The sequence below is a fragment of the Carettochelys insculpta genome, chromosome 1 (assembly GCF_033958435.1).
Source record: "Carettochelys insculpta isolate YL-2023 chromosome 1, ASM3395843v1, whole genome shotgun sequence".
NCBI classification, from domain to species: domain Eukaryota; kingdom Metazoa; phylum Chordata; order Testudines; family Carettochelyidae; genus Carettochelys; species Carettochelys insculpta.
The window spans coordinates 195279431-195300170 of NC_134137.1; the positions used below are offsets into that span (position 1 = coordinate 195279431).

Sequence of the window (20740 nt, forward strand, 5' to 3'; positions counted from 1 at the left end):
AGAGATCCCGAATCTGCGAGTTGCATCTCTTGCAGAGCAGCAATGTCAGCTTGGAACATCTTCAGTTTCTCATTGATGACAGCAGTCTTTCCGGTGTCACTGATGTCCTGAAGATCTTCAGTCAAACTGGTCAGCATGGTCCGCACATTGCAGCAAGGAAGCTTAAAGAGAGCTTTGCGACCGGGTGCTCGCGAACAGGGGGTGTGCTAACAGGAGGGAGTTTGGAGAGGCTCTCCTGGAGGAGGAGAAGGAAGGAGCAAACTAAAGCACCTTGGGGTAAGTGGCTGCTTATATTTGGAGGTTTTGGGCTTGTGTGTTTGTTTGTTTGGAGTTTGGAGTTTGTTTGTTTGGAGTGCTGAGCTGAGTGTTTGTTTGTTTGAAAGGCCGTGTGCTCAGGCAGGCAGGCAGGCAGGCAGGCAGTTGGAAGCTGATTAGGTTTGAATTGAAACACCGTGTGCTGATTGGCTGAGCTGTGGGCAGAGGGAGGAGCTATCAGGGAGGCCGAGCACTTAAACCCTGCTAGTAAGCGACCAGGGAGCTTTGCGACCGGGTGCTCACGAACAGGGGGCATGCTAACAGGAGGGAGTTTGGAGAGGCTCTCCTGGAGGAGGAGAAGGAAGGAGCAAACTAAAGCACCTTGGGGTAAGTGGCTGCTTATATTTGGAGGTTTTGGGCTTGTGTGTTTGTTTGTTTGGAGTTTGGAGTTTGTTTGTTTGGAGTGCTGAGCTGAGTGTTTGTTTGTTTGAAAGGCCGTGTGCTCAGGCAGGCAGGCAGGCAGGCAGGCAGTTGGAAGCTGATTAGGTTTGAATTGAAACACCGTGTGCTGATTGGCTGAGCTGTGGGCAGAGGGAGGAGCTATCAGGGAGGCCGAGCACTTAAACCCTGCTAGTAAGCGACCAGGGAGCTTTGCGACCGGGTGCTCGCGAACAGGGGGCGTGCTAACAGGAGGGAGTTTGGAGAGGGGAGTTGAGAGGGGGAGCTTGGAGGGAGCCAGTGACTTCTGTTGCCCTTAAACTAAATCCTTTATAACAACCTCTATCTGAAACATTTAATTAACCCTCATATATAACTAGAGTAGGAAATGGAGGCAGAAGCCCAGCAGCAGAGTGGGGGCTATCCTGTTTATTGTGTCGAGTGCAGTATGTATGACTACCTACCCTGTGGGCGGGTGGCGTATGTGTGCGCTCGATGCAAGGAGCTCCTGGCCCTCAGAGACCGAGTGCGTGCTTTGGAGGCCAGGGTGGCTGAACTGGAGGAGCTAAGGAAGGCAGAGGTGTTTGTGGATGAGACTTTCCGGGACATAGTAGGGCTGTCCCACCTCCAATCTGACAGTCCTGATGCTGTTACGGAGGATGAAAGGCTCAGGGAAGGAGAGCAGTCAAGGGGAGCAGAGGGAAACCATCCCATAGTTGGGACCCTCCTTCCAGAGGGTGCTGTTGTATCCTCTCGTGCCGAGGATACTTCTCCGGGGGAGGGAGCGCCAGCTGTTAGGAAGAAGCAGGTTTTAGTAGTGGGGGATTCGATCATTAGAAATATAGATAGTTGGGTTTGTGATGACCGGGAGAACCGTATGGTGACTTGCCTGCCTGGTGCGAAGGTTGCGGATCTCTCGAGGCATCTAGACAGACTTATGGGCAGTGCTGGGGAGGAGCCGGTCGTCGTGGTACATGTTGGTACCAATGACATAGGGAAGGGTAGAAGAGATGTTCTGGAGGCCAAATTTAGGTTACTAGGAAAGAGACTGAAATCCAGAACATCTTTGGTGGCATTCTCTGAAATGCTTCCAGTTCCACGCGCAGGGCCAGATAGACAGGCAGAACTTCAGAGTCTCAATGCGTGGATGAGACGATGGTGTAGGGAAGAGGGGTTTAGATTTATTAGGAACTGGGGACACTTTTGGGGTAGGGGGAGCCTATACAGGAATGATGGGCTCCACCTAAATCAAGGTGGATCCAGACTGCTGGCATTAAACATTTAAAAAGGTCATAGAGCAGTTTTTAAACTAAGAGGTGGGGGAAAGCCGATTGGTGCGGGGGAGCACCTAGATCGGATGGAGACTTCTCTTACACGAGGCTCCATAGACAGGGATTCCCTAGAAGTTAGTCAGATAGGGAATGTGGGAAATAATATATGGGCAAGATCAGATGTGAAACAATCGTGCATAAAAAAATCCAACGCGTCTGTGAAAGGCGGACATATAAATAGTCGTAGTTTTCTAACATGCTTTTACACTAATGCTAGGAGTCTGTCTAATAAGATGGGTGAACTGGAGTACCTCATATCAAAGGAGGAAGTTGACATAATAGGCATCTCAGAAACATGGTGGAATGAGGACAATCAGTGGGACACTATCATACCGGGATATAAATTATATCGGAAAGACAGAACAGGTCGTGCGGGTGGCGGAGTGGTACTATATGTGAAGGATAATATAGAATCAAATGAAGTAAAAATCCTAAAGGAATCAAAATGTTCCATAGAATCATTATGGATAACAATTCATTCCTCTAATATGAATATGGCATTAGGAATATATTACCGACCACCTAACCAGGACAGTGATAGTGATGCTGAAATGATGAGGGAGATTAGAGAGGCTATCAAAATAAAAAACACAGTAATAATAGGAGATTTCAATTATCCCCATATTGATTGGGTGCATGTCACCTCAGGACGGGATTCAGAGATTAAATTTCTTGATGCCTTAAGTGACTGCTTCTTGGAGCAGCTAGTACGGGAACCCACAAGGGGAGAGTCGATTCTCGATCTAGTCTTGACTGGAACGCAGGATCTGGTCCAAGAGGTAACTGTTACTGGACCGCTTGGAAATAGTGACCACAATATAATAACTTTTAATATTCCTGTGTTGGGAAGAACACCGCAGCGGTCAAACACTCTGGCATTTAATTTCAAAAAGGGGAATTACACTAAAATGAGGAAGCTAGTTAAACAGAAACTAAAAGGTAGAGTAATTAAACTAAAATCCCTGGAAGCTGCATGGAAACTGTTTAAAGACACCATACTAGAGGCCCAACTTAAATGTATACCCCAAATAAAAAAACACAGTAAGAGACCTAACAAAGAACCACCATGGCTAAACAGCCATGTTAAAAAGGCAGTGAGAGAGAAAAGGGCAGCTTTTAAAAAGTGGAAGTCAAATCCTAGTGAGGAAAATAGAAAGGAACATAAACACTCCCAAATTAACTGTCATAATGTAGTAAGAAAAGCCAAAAAAGAGTTTGAGGAACAGCTAGCCAAAAATTCAAAAAACAATAGTAAAATGTTTTTTAAATACATTAGAAGCAGGAAGCCTGCTAAAAAAGCAGTGGGGCCCTTGGATGATAAAGATATAAAAGGAGCGATCAAGGAAGACAGTGCCATTGCGGAGCGATTAAATGATTTCTTTGCTTCAGTCTTCACGGCTAAAGATGTTACAGAGGTTCCTAAATCTGAGCCAGCCTTTTTAGGCAACAAATCTGAGGAACTCACTCAGATTGAAGTGACATTAGAGGAGGTTTTGGAATTAATTGATAAGCTGAATAGTAACAAGTCTCCAGGACCAGACGGCATTCACCCAAGGGTTCTGAAAGAACTCAAATGTGAAATTGCGGAGTTATTAACAGTGGTTTGTAACCTATCCTTTAAATCCACTTTGGTACCAAATGACTGGAAGACGGCCAATATAACACCAATATTTAAAAAAGGCTCTAGAGGAGATCCTGGCAATTATAGACCGATAAGTTTAACATCAGTACCAGGCAAATTAGTAGAAACACTAGTAAAGAGTAAAATTGCAAGGCACATAGAAGAGCACGAATTGTTGGGCAAAAGTCAGCATGGTTTCTGCAGAGGGAAGTCGTGTCTGTCTAATCTATTAGAATTCTTTGAAGGGGTTAATAAACATGCGGACAAGGGGCACCCAGTGGACATAATATACCTAGATTTCCAGAAAGCCTTTGACACGGTCCCACACCAAAGGCTTTTATGTAAATTAGGTGGTCATGGGATAGGAGGAAAGGTCCTTTCATGGATCGGGAATTGGTTAAAAGACAGAAAACAAAGGGTTGGAATAAATGGTAAATTTTCACAATGGAGGGGGGTAACTAGTGGTGTTCCCCAGGGCTCAGTCCTGGGACCGATCCTGTTCAACTTGTTCATCAATGATCTAGAAAATGAGGTAAGCAGTGAGGTGGCAAAGTTTGCAGATGACACCAAGTTGTTCAGGACAGTCAAAAGCAAAAGGGATTGTGAAGAACTACAAAAAGATCTCAGCAAACTGAGTGATTGGGCAGCAAAATGGCAAATGAAATTTAATGTGGGTAAGTGTAAGGTAATGCATGTTGGAAAAAATAACCCAAATTACATGTACTACATGATGGGGTCAAATTTAGCTACGACAGATCAGGAAACGGATCTTGGAGTTATAGTGGATAGTTCTCTGAAGACATCCACGCAGTGTGCAGCGGCAGTTAGTAAGGCAAATAGGATGTTAGGAATTATTAAAAAAGGGATCGATAATAAGACAAAAGATATCATACTTCCCCTATATAAAACTATGGTACGCCCACATCTCGAGTACTGCGTGCAGATGTGGTCTCCTCACCTCAAAAAAGATATATTGGCATTAGAAAAGGTTCAGAAAAGGGCGACTAAGATGATTAGGGGCTTGGAAAGGGTCCCATATGGGGAGAGGCTAGAGAGACTGGGACTTTTCAGTTTGGAAAAAAGGCGATTGAGGGGCGATATGATAGAGGTATATAAAATCATGAATGGTGTGGAGAAAGTGAATATAGAAAAATTATTTACCTTTTCCCATAATACAAGAACTAGGAGACACCAAATGAAATTGATGGGTAGTAGGTTCAAAACTAATAAAAGGAAATTTTTCTTCACACAGCGCACAGTCAACCTGTGGAACTCCTTGCCCGAGGAGGCTGTGAAGGCCAGGACTCTATTAGGGTTTAAAAAAGAGCTTGATAAATTTTTGCAGGTTAGGTCCATAAATGGCTATTAGCCAGGGATAAAGTATGGTGCCCTAGCCTTCATAACAAGGGCAGGAGATGAATGGCAGGAGATAAATCACTTGATCATTGTCTTCTGTTCTCCTTCTCTGGGGCACCTGGCATTGGCCACCGTCGGCAGATGGGATGCTGGGCTTGATGGACCTTTGGTCTGACCCAGTATGGCCGTTCTTATGTTCTTATGTTCTTAAGCTTAAAACTTTGATGGTTTCCTTTTCTTGTTGATTTTCTTATTGGTTTGCCTGGTGCTCAAATTTCAGTCACTTGTCAGGTTTGGGAACCTTAAGCCTCATGCACCCAGTGAGGCAGGTGAACTGTGACAGGACAGTACCCTACTGGCTGGGGGCTGCCCAGCTTGAGGCAGGCGGTGACTGTCCAGTGAGATGCAACAATCTCTCCCACTGTCAAAGGCAACCCCTGGTGCTCGTTCTCTATGCCAATTGAGCGAGAGCCTATAACCAGTATCTGTTACCTCCCGTGTTGGTTCAATGCTGTTAAGCAATGCTGGAGTACCTCTCCAGGTGCGAGCCTGGGCAATTTTTTGGGACCCTGGGCTGTCCAGATGCCAGTGTTCCGCTCTCAACTTTACTGATATAGTCCAAAGGAGAGGATAACTTCTACGTCTGGTACCAGCTCAGCTGCAGGAGTTGCCGGGTCAATGCCAGAAGTTTGCACAGAACCGCCTTAGGACTCCCCTCCGGATTTTCTGTCAGGGCTTACTCCCTTAGCCTTGCTCCTTCCCAGGATAACCCACAAGGCAGTGGGGCATGGAGAATGTGGATAACGATCCCACTACCTCTTGCACCTCCCTGGCACCACGTGTCCCCAAAGGTCCCCGTGGCCTGATGACCTCCTCACCTCCCCAGGACCCTCCTCCCCACCCCTCTGCCTCCCATCAGCTACCATCACTCCAAATACCCCCTCCCCACCCCCTTGTCCCCCATCCACTCCCATGTCCCCCCCACCTCACCACACTGCTCCCCCTCAGCTCTCATCACCTCCAAGTCCCCCTATCCCCGGCCTCTCCACACCAGGCTGCGCGCTGCTGCAGCCCCATGTCCTCCAGAAAGGTGCCGATCTCGCGGCCCAGCCGCGCCCTGGGTCCCTGCCAAAGCTTCCAATTCTTCTTCTGGCTGCGGCTGCCCCTGGAGCCCCACGGAGCTGCTGCGGGACGCGCATGCAGAGATTGCAGGACTGGGCCTGGAAGCCCAGGCAATCTGAACTGGGCACACCACCACCAGCCTCCATGGGTGCTGCCATCCACACAGCTGTACCACATGCCCCCAAACAACATGCCCACCACCGACACCCCTCAGGCTCACACCCCCACCCCCACACTCCCCCAAGTCCACTTGCATCCCACTGCCCACTCTGCACCCTGGGGGCAGCGGGTCCCTCAGCTCCAGCCAGCCATTGGGAACGCTGCCGCTGTAACCATCTTGCCACCCCTTACCCCTGTAGAACTAACTAGCTCCCTCTAAGTTCCCCTTCTAAACTCCCCTCTCAAAACTCCCTCCTGTTAGCAACCACCCTGTTTGCAAGTGCCCCAGTCACTTGCCAGCAGGGTTTAAAAAGCTCTGGCCTTCCTGAGAGCCCTTCCCTCTGACTACCTCTCAGCCAATCGGCACACACAGTTTAGATTTCAAGCCTAAACCTAATCAAGGCTAACAGCTTCCACTCTGCCAGCCTGCACACACGGCCTTTCAAACAAACAGACAGCTCAGCACTCCAAACACCAAACAAACAGACAAACACAGGCCCAGAACCCCCAAACCCAGACACCCACACACTCCAGGGAGCCACTTACCTGAAGGTGCTGTAGTTTGCCCCCTCCTTCCCCAGGAGAGCCCCTCTCAAAACTGAGCTGATTTGTCAGTGGCACAGGTGTTATCTTTTGTAATTGTAATTAACTTTCTGGAGAAGTTGTTTGTATTTCTTGTTGTGTTTTTCAAGCTCTTTAACTTCTCTCTGAAGTCTTTCCTTTTTAGCTTTCTTAACTATTCATTTTAGTTCCTCATTGATCTATTTGTTTATATTCTGAGCACAGTCTTCAGTTTTCAGATGTTCTTGATATGTGTGTCTGTGTATATGTATATATAAAATAGTGTCTATATATACATTATTGCTGTTGTTACGCACTCTGCTTTTGCTTTTTGTATACAACCTCATCCCCAAAACCTCACGTGTGGCATACATAATGTTTTTGTTTTGTTTTGTTTTGTTTTGCTCTGCCCAGACTTGTTCTATTGCTCTATCGTCAAGGTCTAAAAAAAGGCCACTGATGGTATTTTGAAAGCATATCACAGGATACCATTTGTATTGCTTCATAACTTTGATATTATAAGTGATCTTGACTTTATTTGCAAATTTTGAAATATTAAGTTTGATCCTGATGGTAATAATCACCACTTTTTCGTCTGAGTTTTCTCTCAGACTTCTGTAGACCCCAACAGTCTTATATGCTTGTTTTCCAGCACTGTCTTACTAAGATGAAGATAGTCATGTTTTCTGTAATACCATAATTGAAGTTCCGAGTTTCTTCATTGATTTGCCTGTATTGGGATGCTGGGTTTGTTATAAACAAGATGTTAAATTACCTCAGGTCTGCACTATTATCAGTTCTCATTTCTTAATTCTATTTCTTCTTTTCCCATGATGTTCTACCAGGCCATGTTATTACTCCCAGTCCTGGCAGTGAAGCCCTTTATTACAAGCAGAAGATGTCTAGATGGAGTTTGTGAAAGCTCTGCTTGAAGTTAATTATAAAATTGGTTTGTGGCCTTTTTGTCTTACCTAATATGGTATAAAATGTTATCTGTCTTTGCACATACACATAAATCAAAATTTGTTTTTCCAGTCAAACAAATTGTGAGCATTAAATGGTTCCCATTTGTGATATTCCATGATCACCTGCAGATTTGCCATTATGGAGTACTGCAGGACTATAAGATACCTCCCTGCGTACTGCATTGACTAAGCATGAAAGCCCATGACTTTTTCAAAAGGTGCTAATGTACCATGCATGAAATACCAGAATTGGATTATAGTTTCCATTACAATGGGTGCACATATATTTATTATTATTTATTTTACAGAGAAAAAGAGAGCAAGCACAAAAGTGAGTGCCTCAGCCTCTCTTGTTCATCACTTTGCATGCTAATTGGTAATTTGTGGTAATAATCCCTGTAGAAACAAAGCAGATAGAAGTTCAAAGGCCAAAGGTTCTCATAACTTGCTAAAGGAATTAAATATTACAGATAAAATCATGTGAGAAATAAATTTAAATCACCACACTGTAAAGGTATGACAAATATTAGATTTGCCTTAATATTCAAACTTTTATGTAGTCAATTGCAATTGACTGAAATTTGCTACAGGATATAATCATAGCAGTCAACCAGTGGAGGACATTCTTTGCCTGTCTTCCTACTACTATATAAAAGAAATTATAAATGAAATTTGCAGTTTTGATCCCACACAACTGAGTGAATCTGTATAAGGATATCTATTCTTAGAATTTCCCTGCTCTCCAAAATTTTCCAGTTTTTCAGGGTTGTGGGGTTTTTTTCTGCTGTAGCATAATTATCATATAGGCCAAAGTTGGATGCTGAAAGTTAGACAGATGATTTAGATGCCTGTATGCGAACTTCCTGATTGAGTTGATTTGAAAATATTGGCCTTGATACTTAAAATAAATCCAGGAGAGGACTAAATCTGTCTTTATTATGAAATTATAAACATTTATTAATTTTACTGATAAATACACAGAAAGTACTGATAATGAAAGGGAAAGTTCAGTAATCAGATGATTATTGTTCTCCTCTTCTTTAGAAGTCCCAGCTCAAAAAACCAAACCAAAGTTAAAAATCCCTATGGCAGGCTTTATGTTACAAAACTGCCTTACTAGGGCAGTATAATAGTTTACAATCATTTTCAAGAATTAAGTTCAAGAATTTTGTCTCTGGAAGTTTTCTATAGTACATTTTGCATGTTACTTGTTATAGTTTTCTGGTTCCTTAGGCAGTGAATTTAGCTTATGGCAGTGCCTCTGGAAAACCTGAGTTATGCAATAGTAATTAGTGGCTTGATAGTAACAGCAGGGAAGTCTGGCATTTAAAAAACAAAACTTTTAAACTCAACACTTTAAATAAGTAGAGAAGAAAAACCACAATAGAAGGGGTTTTGGAGGACCGAGAGGAAAGGAAAATGTCAGAAGGGGCTGTGGGTAGGTTTTGAAATTTAGAACCCTACCCCTTTGATACACAAGTATCCCCTAATAATATTCAAAAATCTCCCAATTAGAGCTGTGCTCAAGACAAGCAAATTACACTTTGCCCTCTCTTTATAAAACTGATGTTTTGTGTGTGTTTTGTAGTAAAAACAGAGATTTCTTCCTCCTAGTCAAATCCCGAATCCTCTCCAAGCAGAAAATTGACTTACTTTTCATAGTTGAAAATTTGATCCATGTAATCATCTATGTAAGTAGCACATCTCAGAATTAGTCTTGTTCTTCAAGTGGTGACATGACTTCAACATTAGGTTTCACCACTCCCTTCTTTTGAGGGTCACTGCTTGTTTCGGTCTTTTGAGGATCCCTGGTTGTTATCTCAGAACTGGGCAGCAAGCGAGCAAGACTGTCACGAAATCCAGGATCAATGGATGACCAATTAAACAGTTTGCAATCACAAAAAGCAACATGATACTTTAATTTATTATGGATTCATTTTTTTTCTAAGTTCTAAAAGCCATGTTCAGAAATATAAATGGTATAAATTAGTCTGATTTATGCTGAGCCCTGGAACAGGCCAGCCCAAAAGTGGCTTAAAAGGCATCTTTGCCCCCTTACTCTATTCCTGTGCTGTGCTGAGCTCAGCAAGATGGAGAACATAGCCAAATAATCTTGCACACAGTTATGTTCTGTTGACAGGTAAGCTCTCTCACAGCCACATACACACATTCTCCAGTGTGTAATGGAAACTGAAGACCCAGGAGATATATGTTAAGTTCCACAGAAGCTTCTATTTTCTGTGAATTGCTTCTCCTCTTACACTCCTCATATCTAAGACCTCAGCTTGAGTTGCACCTGGTCACAGTCTTGGGCTCAAAAGGTGGAAGACCTCAGGAGGCCATTGAGTCCAGCCCTCTGCCATAAGCATGACCAAGCCTAAGTGTGAAAGCTTTATCCAAATCTCACTCATTGGCAGTCTTTTGACTGGGCCCTGAGAAAGTCAAAGTAATTAAAGATTTGGAGAGGGAACTTAAGTAGGTGAGACATGGCTACAGAGGGTGCCAAAGGAAGGTGGAAGTTACACCAGTTAGACACCTCTAAGATATACTCATCTCTGAATTTAGCCATTTATTTTCAGCTATATGAATATTGTGTTTTGATAACTGTGGAATAAGGACATATCTTTGTTAGAAAGTGTCCTTTAGTTCTGTTACAGGAAGATTCCTAACTACACCATGGGAACAAACCTGACTAAATCATCGCTCTATCTATAATTTAATTCAGTCCTGAGAGAGAGAGAGAGAGAAGTCAGTGTGTCCTTTGTCATGGCAAGGGTCATGATTATTTTCCTCATCCTCATTTGTTTTAGTTACAATTAGTTATGAAAATGTTCCATATACAGAATGGAAATATACGATGCTCACAATATTTTTTCTGAAGAGATGAGCTGGTCTAATAACATTTGTCACCCTCACATATGCTGCCAGACAATCCACCTTTACTGGGATAATCATCAAAGTACAACTGTCCCATGTGGTAGGCCCAGCCACAAGTCAAGCTAGTGCCCCTTAGCTAGATGTCTGAACCTAATGTTCAGAAGAAGGAATCACTGAAATCAATGGAGAGAGTTATGTTTGTGGAGAGTAGGAACTTCTGAACTTCAATAATAGTGATTCTAGACCATTTATGTGTAGCTCTTAAAATTCTTTCTGCTTTTATTGCCAAAACTCACAGCACTGTGATAGTGTATAAGGCATGGAAGTTAACTGTAACTGCATAAATGATTTATTTCCAAAAAGACTAGAAAAAATAGCCTAAGAAGGACAAATGCACCTTTGGAAGACTGTCCTAAATGCAGAACCACCAGCTTTTGTCAGCTCTTTGTCATCTTTCACTTGCTCACTCAACATACACTAAGAACTGTTCAAAAACATAATATGACCCCATCATTTTTGACAATGAGAACTTTGAGACTAGTAGGGTAGAAAGTAATCCTAATCATGTTACATCTAGCAAAATAGTTGTTCCACTGGCTGAGATATAGAAAAAAATGTCTTGAATGTTCTTCCTTTGTGTCAATATTTCTAGGTCAGGGGTTCTCAAAGTATGGTTTATGACCCCAAAGTGGGTTCCAACCTCAATCTAATGGGGCTACCTGTGCTGGTGTTAGATGCTGGGGCCAAGACAAAGCTGAAAACCAAGCCCTACTGCCCCTCAGGCTTCAGGCCTGGGGGGAGAGCTCAGACTTCAGCAACAGCTCTGGGCAGCAGAGCTCAGGTTACAGGCTTGCTACCTGGAGCTGATGCTTTGGCTTTGCTTTTTCCTCCTCCCCTGCATGGGTCGACCTTTAGCTTTGGTTCCCCTGCCTGAACTGGGAAGGCTCAGGCTTTGATCCTCCCTTGTAGGGTGCGGGGGGTCATGTAATCTTTGTTTTCAGAATGGGGTCACAGTGCAGTAAAGTTTGAGAACTGCCACTCTTGTTGAAAAAGGTTGAAATATTTTTTTTCTCTTTCTTGTTTGTCATGATTCTTACTAGAAGATGAGAACACTTTAAACATGAGTATTTCTTTCCATTACAGAAAGAGTAAACAGTTTAAAATTTGATTGAGTCTACTTAGTAGACGACATGGTACATTCTTCAGTCCAGAAATTGTCTTGGCAGAAAAAGCTAGTAAGGCAGTTAGGATTGCTTTTACAGGTTGAAACTCCCAGAACTGACATTCTCTCACCCAGCAACATCCGTTGTCCAGAAGGACCGTGGATGTTATTGGAGCAGAGATGCTGGGGTGGGAATTTAGTACAGAGAACCTGGCTGCTTTGGGCACAAGAGCCCAGCAGGACTTGTGTCCCTGGCCAGAGACACAGCCAGCCTCTGTGGGTTCAAGGCTGCACCCGGTGCCTGCAGAGCTGGGACCATGCTGACAGCCTGGCTGGGGCTGCACCAGCCAAACCTTTAGAAAAAAGGAGAACTGGTGCTGCTCTCATCTCCATGGGGCTGGGACCAGAGCCAGCAGCTTGTCCAAGCCAAAGCTGGCCGCCAGCCTCAGGGGCCGTACTGGCGGAGCATTTGGGGCTGAGCTGGCTCTATATGGCCATGGCTGCAGCCAGAGCCAGCTCCTGCAGAGCATGGGTTATGTCTGGCATGCTGGCCAGGGCTGGAATGATCTCCACGGCAAGCAGACCCAGGTGGCCAGGTCAGCATCAGCCATCAGGGGCTGAGGTCCAGGAAGGAGATAAGGGGGCCCTGAAGCTGGAGTTGGGGAGTGCGGGTGGCAAAAGAGGAGACAGCAGCAGACCAAGTGGCCAGAGCATGGAACCACTCTTCATCCTGCAAATTCCCTCCTCCAGGATCAGTCAGGTCCCGAGGTTGCTGGACAAGGGAGGTAGAACCTGTATAAGACTTTGACTTCCCAAGTATGATCTCCTAACTTTTTTTGAGGAGCATATGGAGAGCAGTAACACATACCTGAAGCCCATCAAGGCCTCTTTAGTGGACTGCTGTATGCACACAATTAAATGAAAGGAAAAGTAAGTACTGGTTGTCACTTTCCAGGGTTCAGTCAAGTCCAGTGAGGGGTAGTGTCACCCCTTCACTACATCTCGGAGTGTCCTTACCCCACTTTGCTGTTGTAGCATCCAACTTGGGTTCCTCACAATCAGCCTGCCAGCAGGCAGATTGCACCATGACTGTATGTGTCCACAGCCTGGTCCAGCAGCTCTAACCCCAGCAGTCTGTTGGCAGCACATCAGCCACACTCTGGCTACCAACAGCCTTGGTTACTGTTTGCAGGATAATACCAATACACTCCTAGTCCCAAACTTTCATCCAAAACATGAGTTCTGCAATGTCCAGCTTTCTCTTGAAGTGTTTAAATATTTTAGCTCCATTGCACCTGTAAGGCAAAAATATCCAGTAGGTTGCTACCGTAACTGGAGTTACCATTTCATTCACAATAATGGATTAGTCTGGATTAAAGAATAAAGCAAATGCATTTTACAGCAGAGAGGGCTTTTAAGTGAGTATAACAGTAAAATGTTACAGTCAGAAATGGTTACAAGAGAAATAAAGATATAAAAACCTTTCTAACCGATGAAACTTAACAGACTAGACTGGATTCAAGATGGCATACTTCCCACACATTCCCAGCAAAAGGGCTGACCAAATTTCAGGTCAGGGTCTCTCCAACAGCTTGCTTGCTTTGTTGTCTTAGATGAAAACGAAAGAGGGAGAGAGACAGTGGGCTATTTTTCCCCTCACCTTTATAGAACAGTCACCCTGGGAAAGGGCCCCAAATGCTGGTCATTTTCCAAAAAAGAACAGGATTTTCCTTCTGATCTGGGTAGGATGCCTTCTGCCAGCTTTTGCCTTAATCTCCAGTAAACTACTTAACGAGAATTTTCTCAAAGTTCCTATCTCAAGAACTACAGCATACCACAGGTGCCTATCTGGTATTCTGATTACATTACCAAGTCACTTTTATAGCTGCAAACAAAGTTTATGCTGAAGTTATAAAGGTCACACTAGTAATCGTGCAACAAGCTGACATGACGCATAACCATAACCTATTTTATAGTCCTCTTCAAAGACTATTCATCAGCGAAGCACAGCTTGGTCAGTGGGCACTTTATTTACTCAGTTCAAGCTTTTAAAATGGCTACATTAAATTTTTATATGGCGCTATGATTTTAATTTATCACCCTTTCCTGCTATTTTCTCAGAAATGTTGTGGCCTGAATATTATTGACAGAAATTACAATGTTTAATTATCCCACAAGAATTTATTTACAGCCAATGCTTTAGAAAAAGTTATATTTTATAAAGTTCTGATCTGAAACTGGATTTCACTTGCTTGCTATTCTAGTTATCATGCACTGGCAAGCACTGTTCTGTCTCTTGAGAGATTAATATTGTAAGCAAGTTGTGCAGGTGATTCAAATCGAGTTACTATCACACAAAGAATGTCATTTGCATTGTCAATGGCATGCACTCTGATCACTCTATAGCTGTATAATTAACTATTGGACATGTTCAGGGGCCTGTATGAGTGATACAAAATGAGTATGAGTGATACAAAATGTGGAAAACTACTTGTTCTTTCCTTATTCATTCACACTATGCAAAATTCGAAATGATGGCAAAATGAAAATAACAGCAATTGTAATTTGTGTGTCCTTAATGACTGCAGTCCGTACTTACTCAGTTGTTTATTTTCCTGCAAGTTCATAACTTTTTGTGGAAACCATGCAATTCTGAGATGCTGCCGTAGGCTCCATTCTCATATACCACGCCAGGCTCTGCCTCCACTTCATCCCTTCCCCGCAAGGTCTCACCCTTTCCCCGCATGTCTCTTTCTGCTCCTGCCTTGCCTTTTCACTGTCTCTTCACTGCCTACCAGAGCATTCATAGAGAGGCAGCATGCTTTCTATATTTGGTCCTGCCTCAGTGCAGAGGGCTCAACTCAATAATCTTCCCTTTCACTCCTACATTGCTCTGATACTTTGCTCTTCAACTGCCCAATGCAGGAGCAAGTCTTCTACCTTCTGCCCTTTGATCCAGTTACTGCCACATGAGCAAGGGTCTCTTGAAAATGTGTTGGGATATTTTTGCTGGCTCATTCTGCATAGACATGTGCAGCCAGAGAGAAGAACTTATCAAATGTTACATTTTCCATAAAATGTTGGACATCTGGATCATTATACGCCTTTGTATTGCGTTTTTGCTCACAAATCTGCACATACTAACTGTATGGCCATCTGTGGTATTGGAGCATGTGCACATGCATTGTTACAATCAAATATATGCTCAAAAATATAAACAGATTTTATATTTTATCTGTAATCAAACATCATACTTTTGCACAAATGTGCATATGTAGTCGCATGAGTAACACAGGTAAGCCAGAATAGTGTTTTTAAATCTCTTTACCTTTCACAGAGAGACGCAAGTTATGGGCTCCTCGTTTTTGGGCTGCCTGATCTGAGAGCCTAAATCAGAAGTGTGCAGGACTCACTGCTGCAGCTGAAGTCAATCTGAGTTGTGCTTTGAGTTTATGAAGTGATATACAGTGCTAAGAACACTGAAAAATGAGTCCTAAGGCTTTCAAATTAGGCTGCCAAAAGTAGTGGATATTTTTAAACACAGTATTTCTGTGCTGCATTTCCCCTTCTGCAAAATGGACATAATATACTCTCATCTCATCAGATGGAAAAAATAAATTAATTATTTTTGTGAAGCACTCGGATACTATAGTAATTAGTGCCACAGAAAAGCCCATGAACTTAATAACTAACAAATTAAGATAATCTTTTTCAGAGCAGAGTATGAACTATGTCCAATAAATAAGTCCTGAGGCCACTGATTAAACAATGAGGGTACAAGAAAACATTGTGTAGCTGCTCATTTATTTAATTTTGGTGAGTATGTGTACTGTGGAAAAACTAAGATACAATCGTGTAATTAAAAACTGTCCTCTGATGCATAAGCAGAAGGAAACTGAATTAAAGCTGCATGGGCAAACCTAATTCTGGGATTATACTGAATCTGAGAGTTTGGCCTTGCAATTTTATTAATATTTTAATGCATTTTTGTGTAATTATACAAATATTTCAAAGACTCAAAGTTGTATGGGTAATGTAGTCAACCTGGGAAATTCTCATAAGAAGTCAGGAAGCCAAGCTTTATGGTTCAAGTTCTGCTCTTATTTACTATAGTATAAATCTGAATTCATTTAATGTCATGTTTCAGCTCACTGAGACTGAAATGTGGGATGCAGTGCGTGACAAGTACGTTTATTTTAAACTCCCTTTTCTTTAGTGTAAATAACTCTTACTATAACTTCCTTAATTCTGATCTATACAATTTAGAACACTATAAGTGTGTGTTTGGTCGTGGGGATGATGGAACTAAACTTGGGTGAAGAAGCACAAGTAACTTGGAGACAAAAAGCAGTGATACATCTTGAAATGAAATTACCTTGGGATTTGTCCCCATGTAACTGAAGTCATAATTTGGCTGTATGTGTCCGTCTTTGATACTGGCATAGATAAGGCTTTAACAAATCACATTTTTGTATCTGCTCATGCAAAACTATAAAGGATAAACAAAACTCCTTATTGAGGGCATCATTTAGATTCTTGTAGTGGGGTTAGTGATAGAGATCAGGTCCGGATCCATTGAAGGGTGTTTTCACTTTCCTCCCAAGTGTCACATATTGATTATCATGAAAGGCAGAATACCACAGGAAATAGCCTATTAGTCTCATATTGCTTGGCAAATCCTAAACAATGGGTTTTAAAACACACGCTGCTTATGATATGGAGCACAGCAAGGAGGAACACTCAGACAGACACAAAGGGAAAGCAACAATAATGATAAAAGGCTTAGAAAACCTGACTTATGAGGAAAGATTAAGAAAAACTGGATGTGTGAAGTCTTTTAGGAAGACGGTGGGGGAGGGGGGTCCTCTTAGGTTTTTAAACCTGTTTAAAGAATGTAGTAAGATGATGGTGATCAATCATTCTTCATGTCCACTGAAGGTAGGACAAGAAATAATGGGCTTAAGCTACAGCAGGGGAGATATAGGTTAGATATTAAGAAAAACTTTCTAACTGTAAGGATATTTAAGTAGTAGCATAGGTCATGAGGAAATGTTGTGGAATCCCTGTCACTGGATGTTTTTAAAGGGCATGTTAAACAAACACCTGTCAGAGATGGTGTAAAAGTGTCCCCATTAGGTCTAAATCACAGATGGTGGGAGATGCATATCATCCCCACTTAGGGTCTCCATCCTTTGTGGGCCTTCTTTTGCCTCTTGTCATGAGGAATCAAAAGAAAAATAAATGTGCCAATGCACCTGAGAATAACTTCTTCCCAGGGCCAACTCCTAGGGGGAAAGGGCCAGCGCTACCTTGTTACTTAATAGCTAAATTAGCAGTGTTCTAGGAATTCTGTTTGGATAACTCAATCAGGCTCACTTTGTCAGGCTTGCCCAGGAAGTGTGATGTATTCCTTGTAGGGTTGTGTGTTGTGATCTCCTGCATGGGATTTCTTCTTATGGCTTAAGGAGACACTCCAACAGTTTCTTGCTGGGGTGTTCTCTCCCCCAGCTGACTACAGTTCTCTCTCTAGTCCCACACGTAAGCCATTTCTGGTGCATTCTTCATCAGTGTTGGTTCTATTCCCTGTCAGAGAGGCTCTAGGTCCTGCATCAGACCAGAGATCTGGCCTTGATGACTTCTTGAGTTCCCTTTTAAGCCTCTGATTCCTATGATTGCAGAAGGGCTGCTCCTTCTACACGGTAGGTGGGCAATCTACTCCATCTGTTAATGGATTACTGATCTTGGTGCACTGACCCCATTCTGGGGCATTGTGCAGAGAGAGAGGGCAGGGACCCGACTTCCCTGCCAATCTTCTGATTTTTCATTTCCCACAAACTGTATGTACACTACCCAGAGTGGAGGGAATACAATTTAAACTGTGTGGCTGTTATGAAATTATGCCAGTATGGAATGTTTTTTGCCTTCTTTGGAGGCTTAACATAGCCCATGGACTTAGTATTTCATAACCTGATGTTGCATATTTGGGACTTGAACTGATGCAGTTAAATATTTGTTCTCTTTGTTAAGTTACTTCATCTATGGAAGCTGATTCAGTGGTTTTGCTACCCCTGTGGCATGCAGTTTGTATGTTTCATGCAGAAAATGTGGCAGCTGCTGACTTTCTTTCCTTGTTCTCAACAGTTGAGAACATATGTGCACATTATCATCAATTGCATCATTATCAAGTCATCTATCTCTTTACTTATATTTTAATGTAGTCAACTCAACTCACTATATGTCTTTTTAAAATCTCTTTCAAGAACGACCCACGTTTCTCAGGAGACCAATTAATCAAGTGGTTCTGGAGGAAGAGGTGGTAGAATTTCGATGTCAGGTCCAGGGCGATCCCCAGCCAACAGTCCGGTGGAAGAAGGATGATGTGGATTTGCCAAGAGGAAGGTAAGATTAACCATTCTTGTTCTCATTGTCAGTCTCTCCTCTTTGGTTACCTTGATTGATTTGTTGTCTAATGTAAACTCGAGTAATCTGATATGGTACGTAAGGAAGTGTATGAGCTATTGGTCAAATTGTCACATAATGTGTTCTCCTGAGCGGCTGAACTCAGGAAAACCACACTAGGCATGATCACCCAGGGAAGAGGGTCTTGAGGCAGGAGTGGTGGAAAGTTATTTTGCCAACTTGGGCATTCACTCCACTAGAAGAACATGTTTAATGATTCCCCAAGATCAAGAGTGATAAGTATTTGAGAAAGCTGCTAGTCCAGAGGATAACTTACAGATGATCTACAAAGGGTAAACAGACTAGAGCACTCACATAGCACTTGGAAACAGTAGTTGAAAGGCATAAAAATCAGTCAGGCTGGAAGGGTTTGCTGGCTCTTCTCCAGTCTTATGCAATGGTTTGAGACTGGAGAAAAAGACTTTCTGTTCTGGAATATTTTGGAAAGTGCGTAAGACAATGCCAGAAGTAGGGAAAAGAAAGTTAAGAGGGCTTAGTCATTATTAACACATGTCCTGGCAGGAGGAAACACAGGAAGACACTCTCACAACAGGGTTAGTTTAACTTGAAACATGTATTTCCCAGTGCAATGGAAAAATAAGGCAACACCCTGACAAGGTCATTATTAAATCATAGGTGAATATTTGTATAATAATTGAGAGGACTGAGCAAATGAAGAAGGGGAAAGTACTCCAGCTGTGAACTCATTAAGAGTGTTCCTATTGAAATTAATTGCATAGCTCCCATTAGTCGCACTGAGAGGAGAATCAGCAGGAGTAGACAGATTCAACAAGCAAACATTTCTTCTCACCTGATCAAGCACAAACAAAAAGGAATGCTCATATTTCCAGCAACGGTAAAACGTTTGGTCAAAATTTTGCTGGTTGGTGGCATATTATTGGTATGTAATTAAAACGAACATTATTAGTAGTTTAAGTCATCATCTAACCCTTTGTTTATTTCCCACATCAACAGTGTATTGCGTCATGTTCCTTAATATTGTCTTTTCTCTTTCTTCTTAAAACATTCTATATATAGACAGGAAGAGGGACATGAAAAGCAGCACAGAAACGTGCATGTATTTCATTAGCACTTCGCTATTCACTAGAATAATGCTCTGCTAAAAATGGATATGGATTGTATTAGTATGTTTTTTTTTCTGAAGTATCAATATGAGCTTGTGTTCTCATAAGACATTGTGAAAGGCAGCAAAAATGTTTTGTCTGACATATAGTACATTTTACTTATGCTGACCTTCCCTTGGTATACTGAAGGTCTCTTGGTACTTTTAGCTGGTGATCAAAGGTATAAAAAGTGACTCTGACTATGCCTAAACTATGACTTAGGGATCTCATTACCCTGCTCAGGTGCACATAAATGTGGTAGCTCAACAAGAGCTAGCATGCGTAAAAATAAAAGCATGGCTTTGGTAGCAGAGGCAATAGCCACATGTCACTGTTTAGCTGTTCTAAGCAGAAATACTGAAATTGGTGAGAGCATCTTCTGCACAGCTGAGCTGTGCCTCCACCTCTGCCGTCCTTATGCTACCACAGCAACACTGCCTTTTATACTTGAACTAGCTCTCATCAGGTGACCACGTGTGTGTGTGCATGAGCAGGGGAAGCACAGCTCTAGCTCATACAGTAGACATAGCCTCTGTAGGCCCCAATTTCAGTGTGCTTAACTTATGGTGATTTATATATGCCCGATTTTTAGAAAGTGCTCAGCAACTGCCTTCTGAAAATTGGACCCTGTTAAGGTGTCTGATATTGGGTATCCAAAATCCAAATATGTATCAACCACTGTCTTTTCCCAGATGTGTACATAGCAATCCAAAGATGTTTTGGTTTTCTTTTGTCGTCATCGTCGTCGTCATCGTCATCATCGAGATATTTAAAACACGTGCTAAGTGGAATTAGTTTCTTTCTGTAATATTCCTACCTGAGAATATATCATGACATCAAAACTAATGTGGTTATAGTAGATACTGAATTTACGTATATGGTAATATATTCGCATCCAATATCATAAGCATTTTATTCTAGAGACCGATCTTGCAAATGCTATTGCCAACTGTGTGCCATTTCCTATTTTGCACTGGCCCATTGAAGTCAGTGGTAGCAATTCATGGTGGTGATAATGCTCTTAGTAGTAATTGCAAGATTGGAGTGCTTCCCTGTGGCATGTGGAGGAACATCCTCCCCCTGCCAGGCAGAGCCTTGTGTCTGAATCTGGCCCTGGCTTACCTTGATACAGCCCTTGAGGTTTGAGACTCAGTTCTTCACACACTCACAACTTTTGCAGCCACATGTGCTGGTTGGTATTGGCATTCCAGCCACGGAGCTCCCCGACAGCTGGAGCGTCAGTGCCCATTTGCCCTACTGTGGGAGTGGACCAAGCCCCAAGCCTTCCAGGTCAGATCCAGCCCGCGGGC

The 20740-nt window shown here is 42.7% G+C and overlaps 1 protein-coding gene across 1 annotated transcript in view; it reads left to right on the forward strand.

The window, feature by feature from the left end:
* Positions 1-20740, forward strand: part of ROBO2 (roundabout guidance receptor 2) — a 707829-nt gene that overhangs the window by 502155 nt on the left and 184934 nt on the right. Inside the window, exon 5 of the mRNA XM_074983473.1 lies at positions 18108-18246. Coding sequence (XP_074839574.1) covers positions 18108-18246 — 139 coding nt within the window. The remainder of the gene's footprint in view (positions 1-18107; positions 18247-20740) is intronic.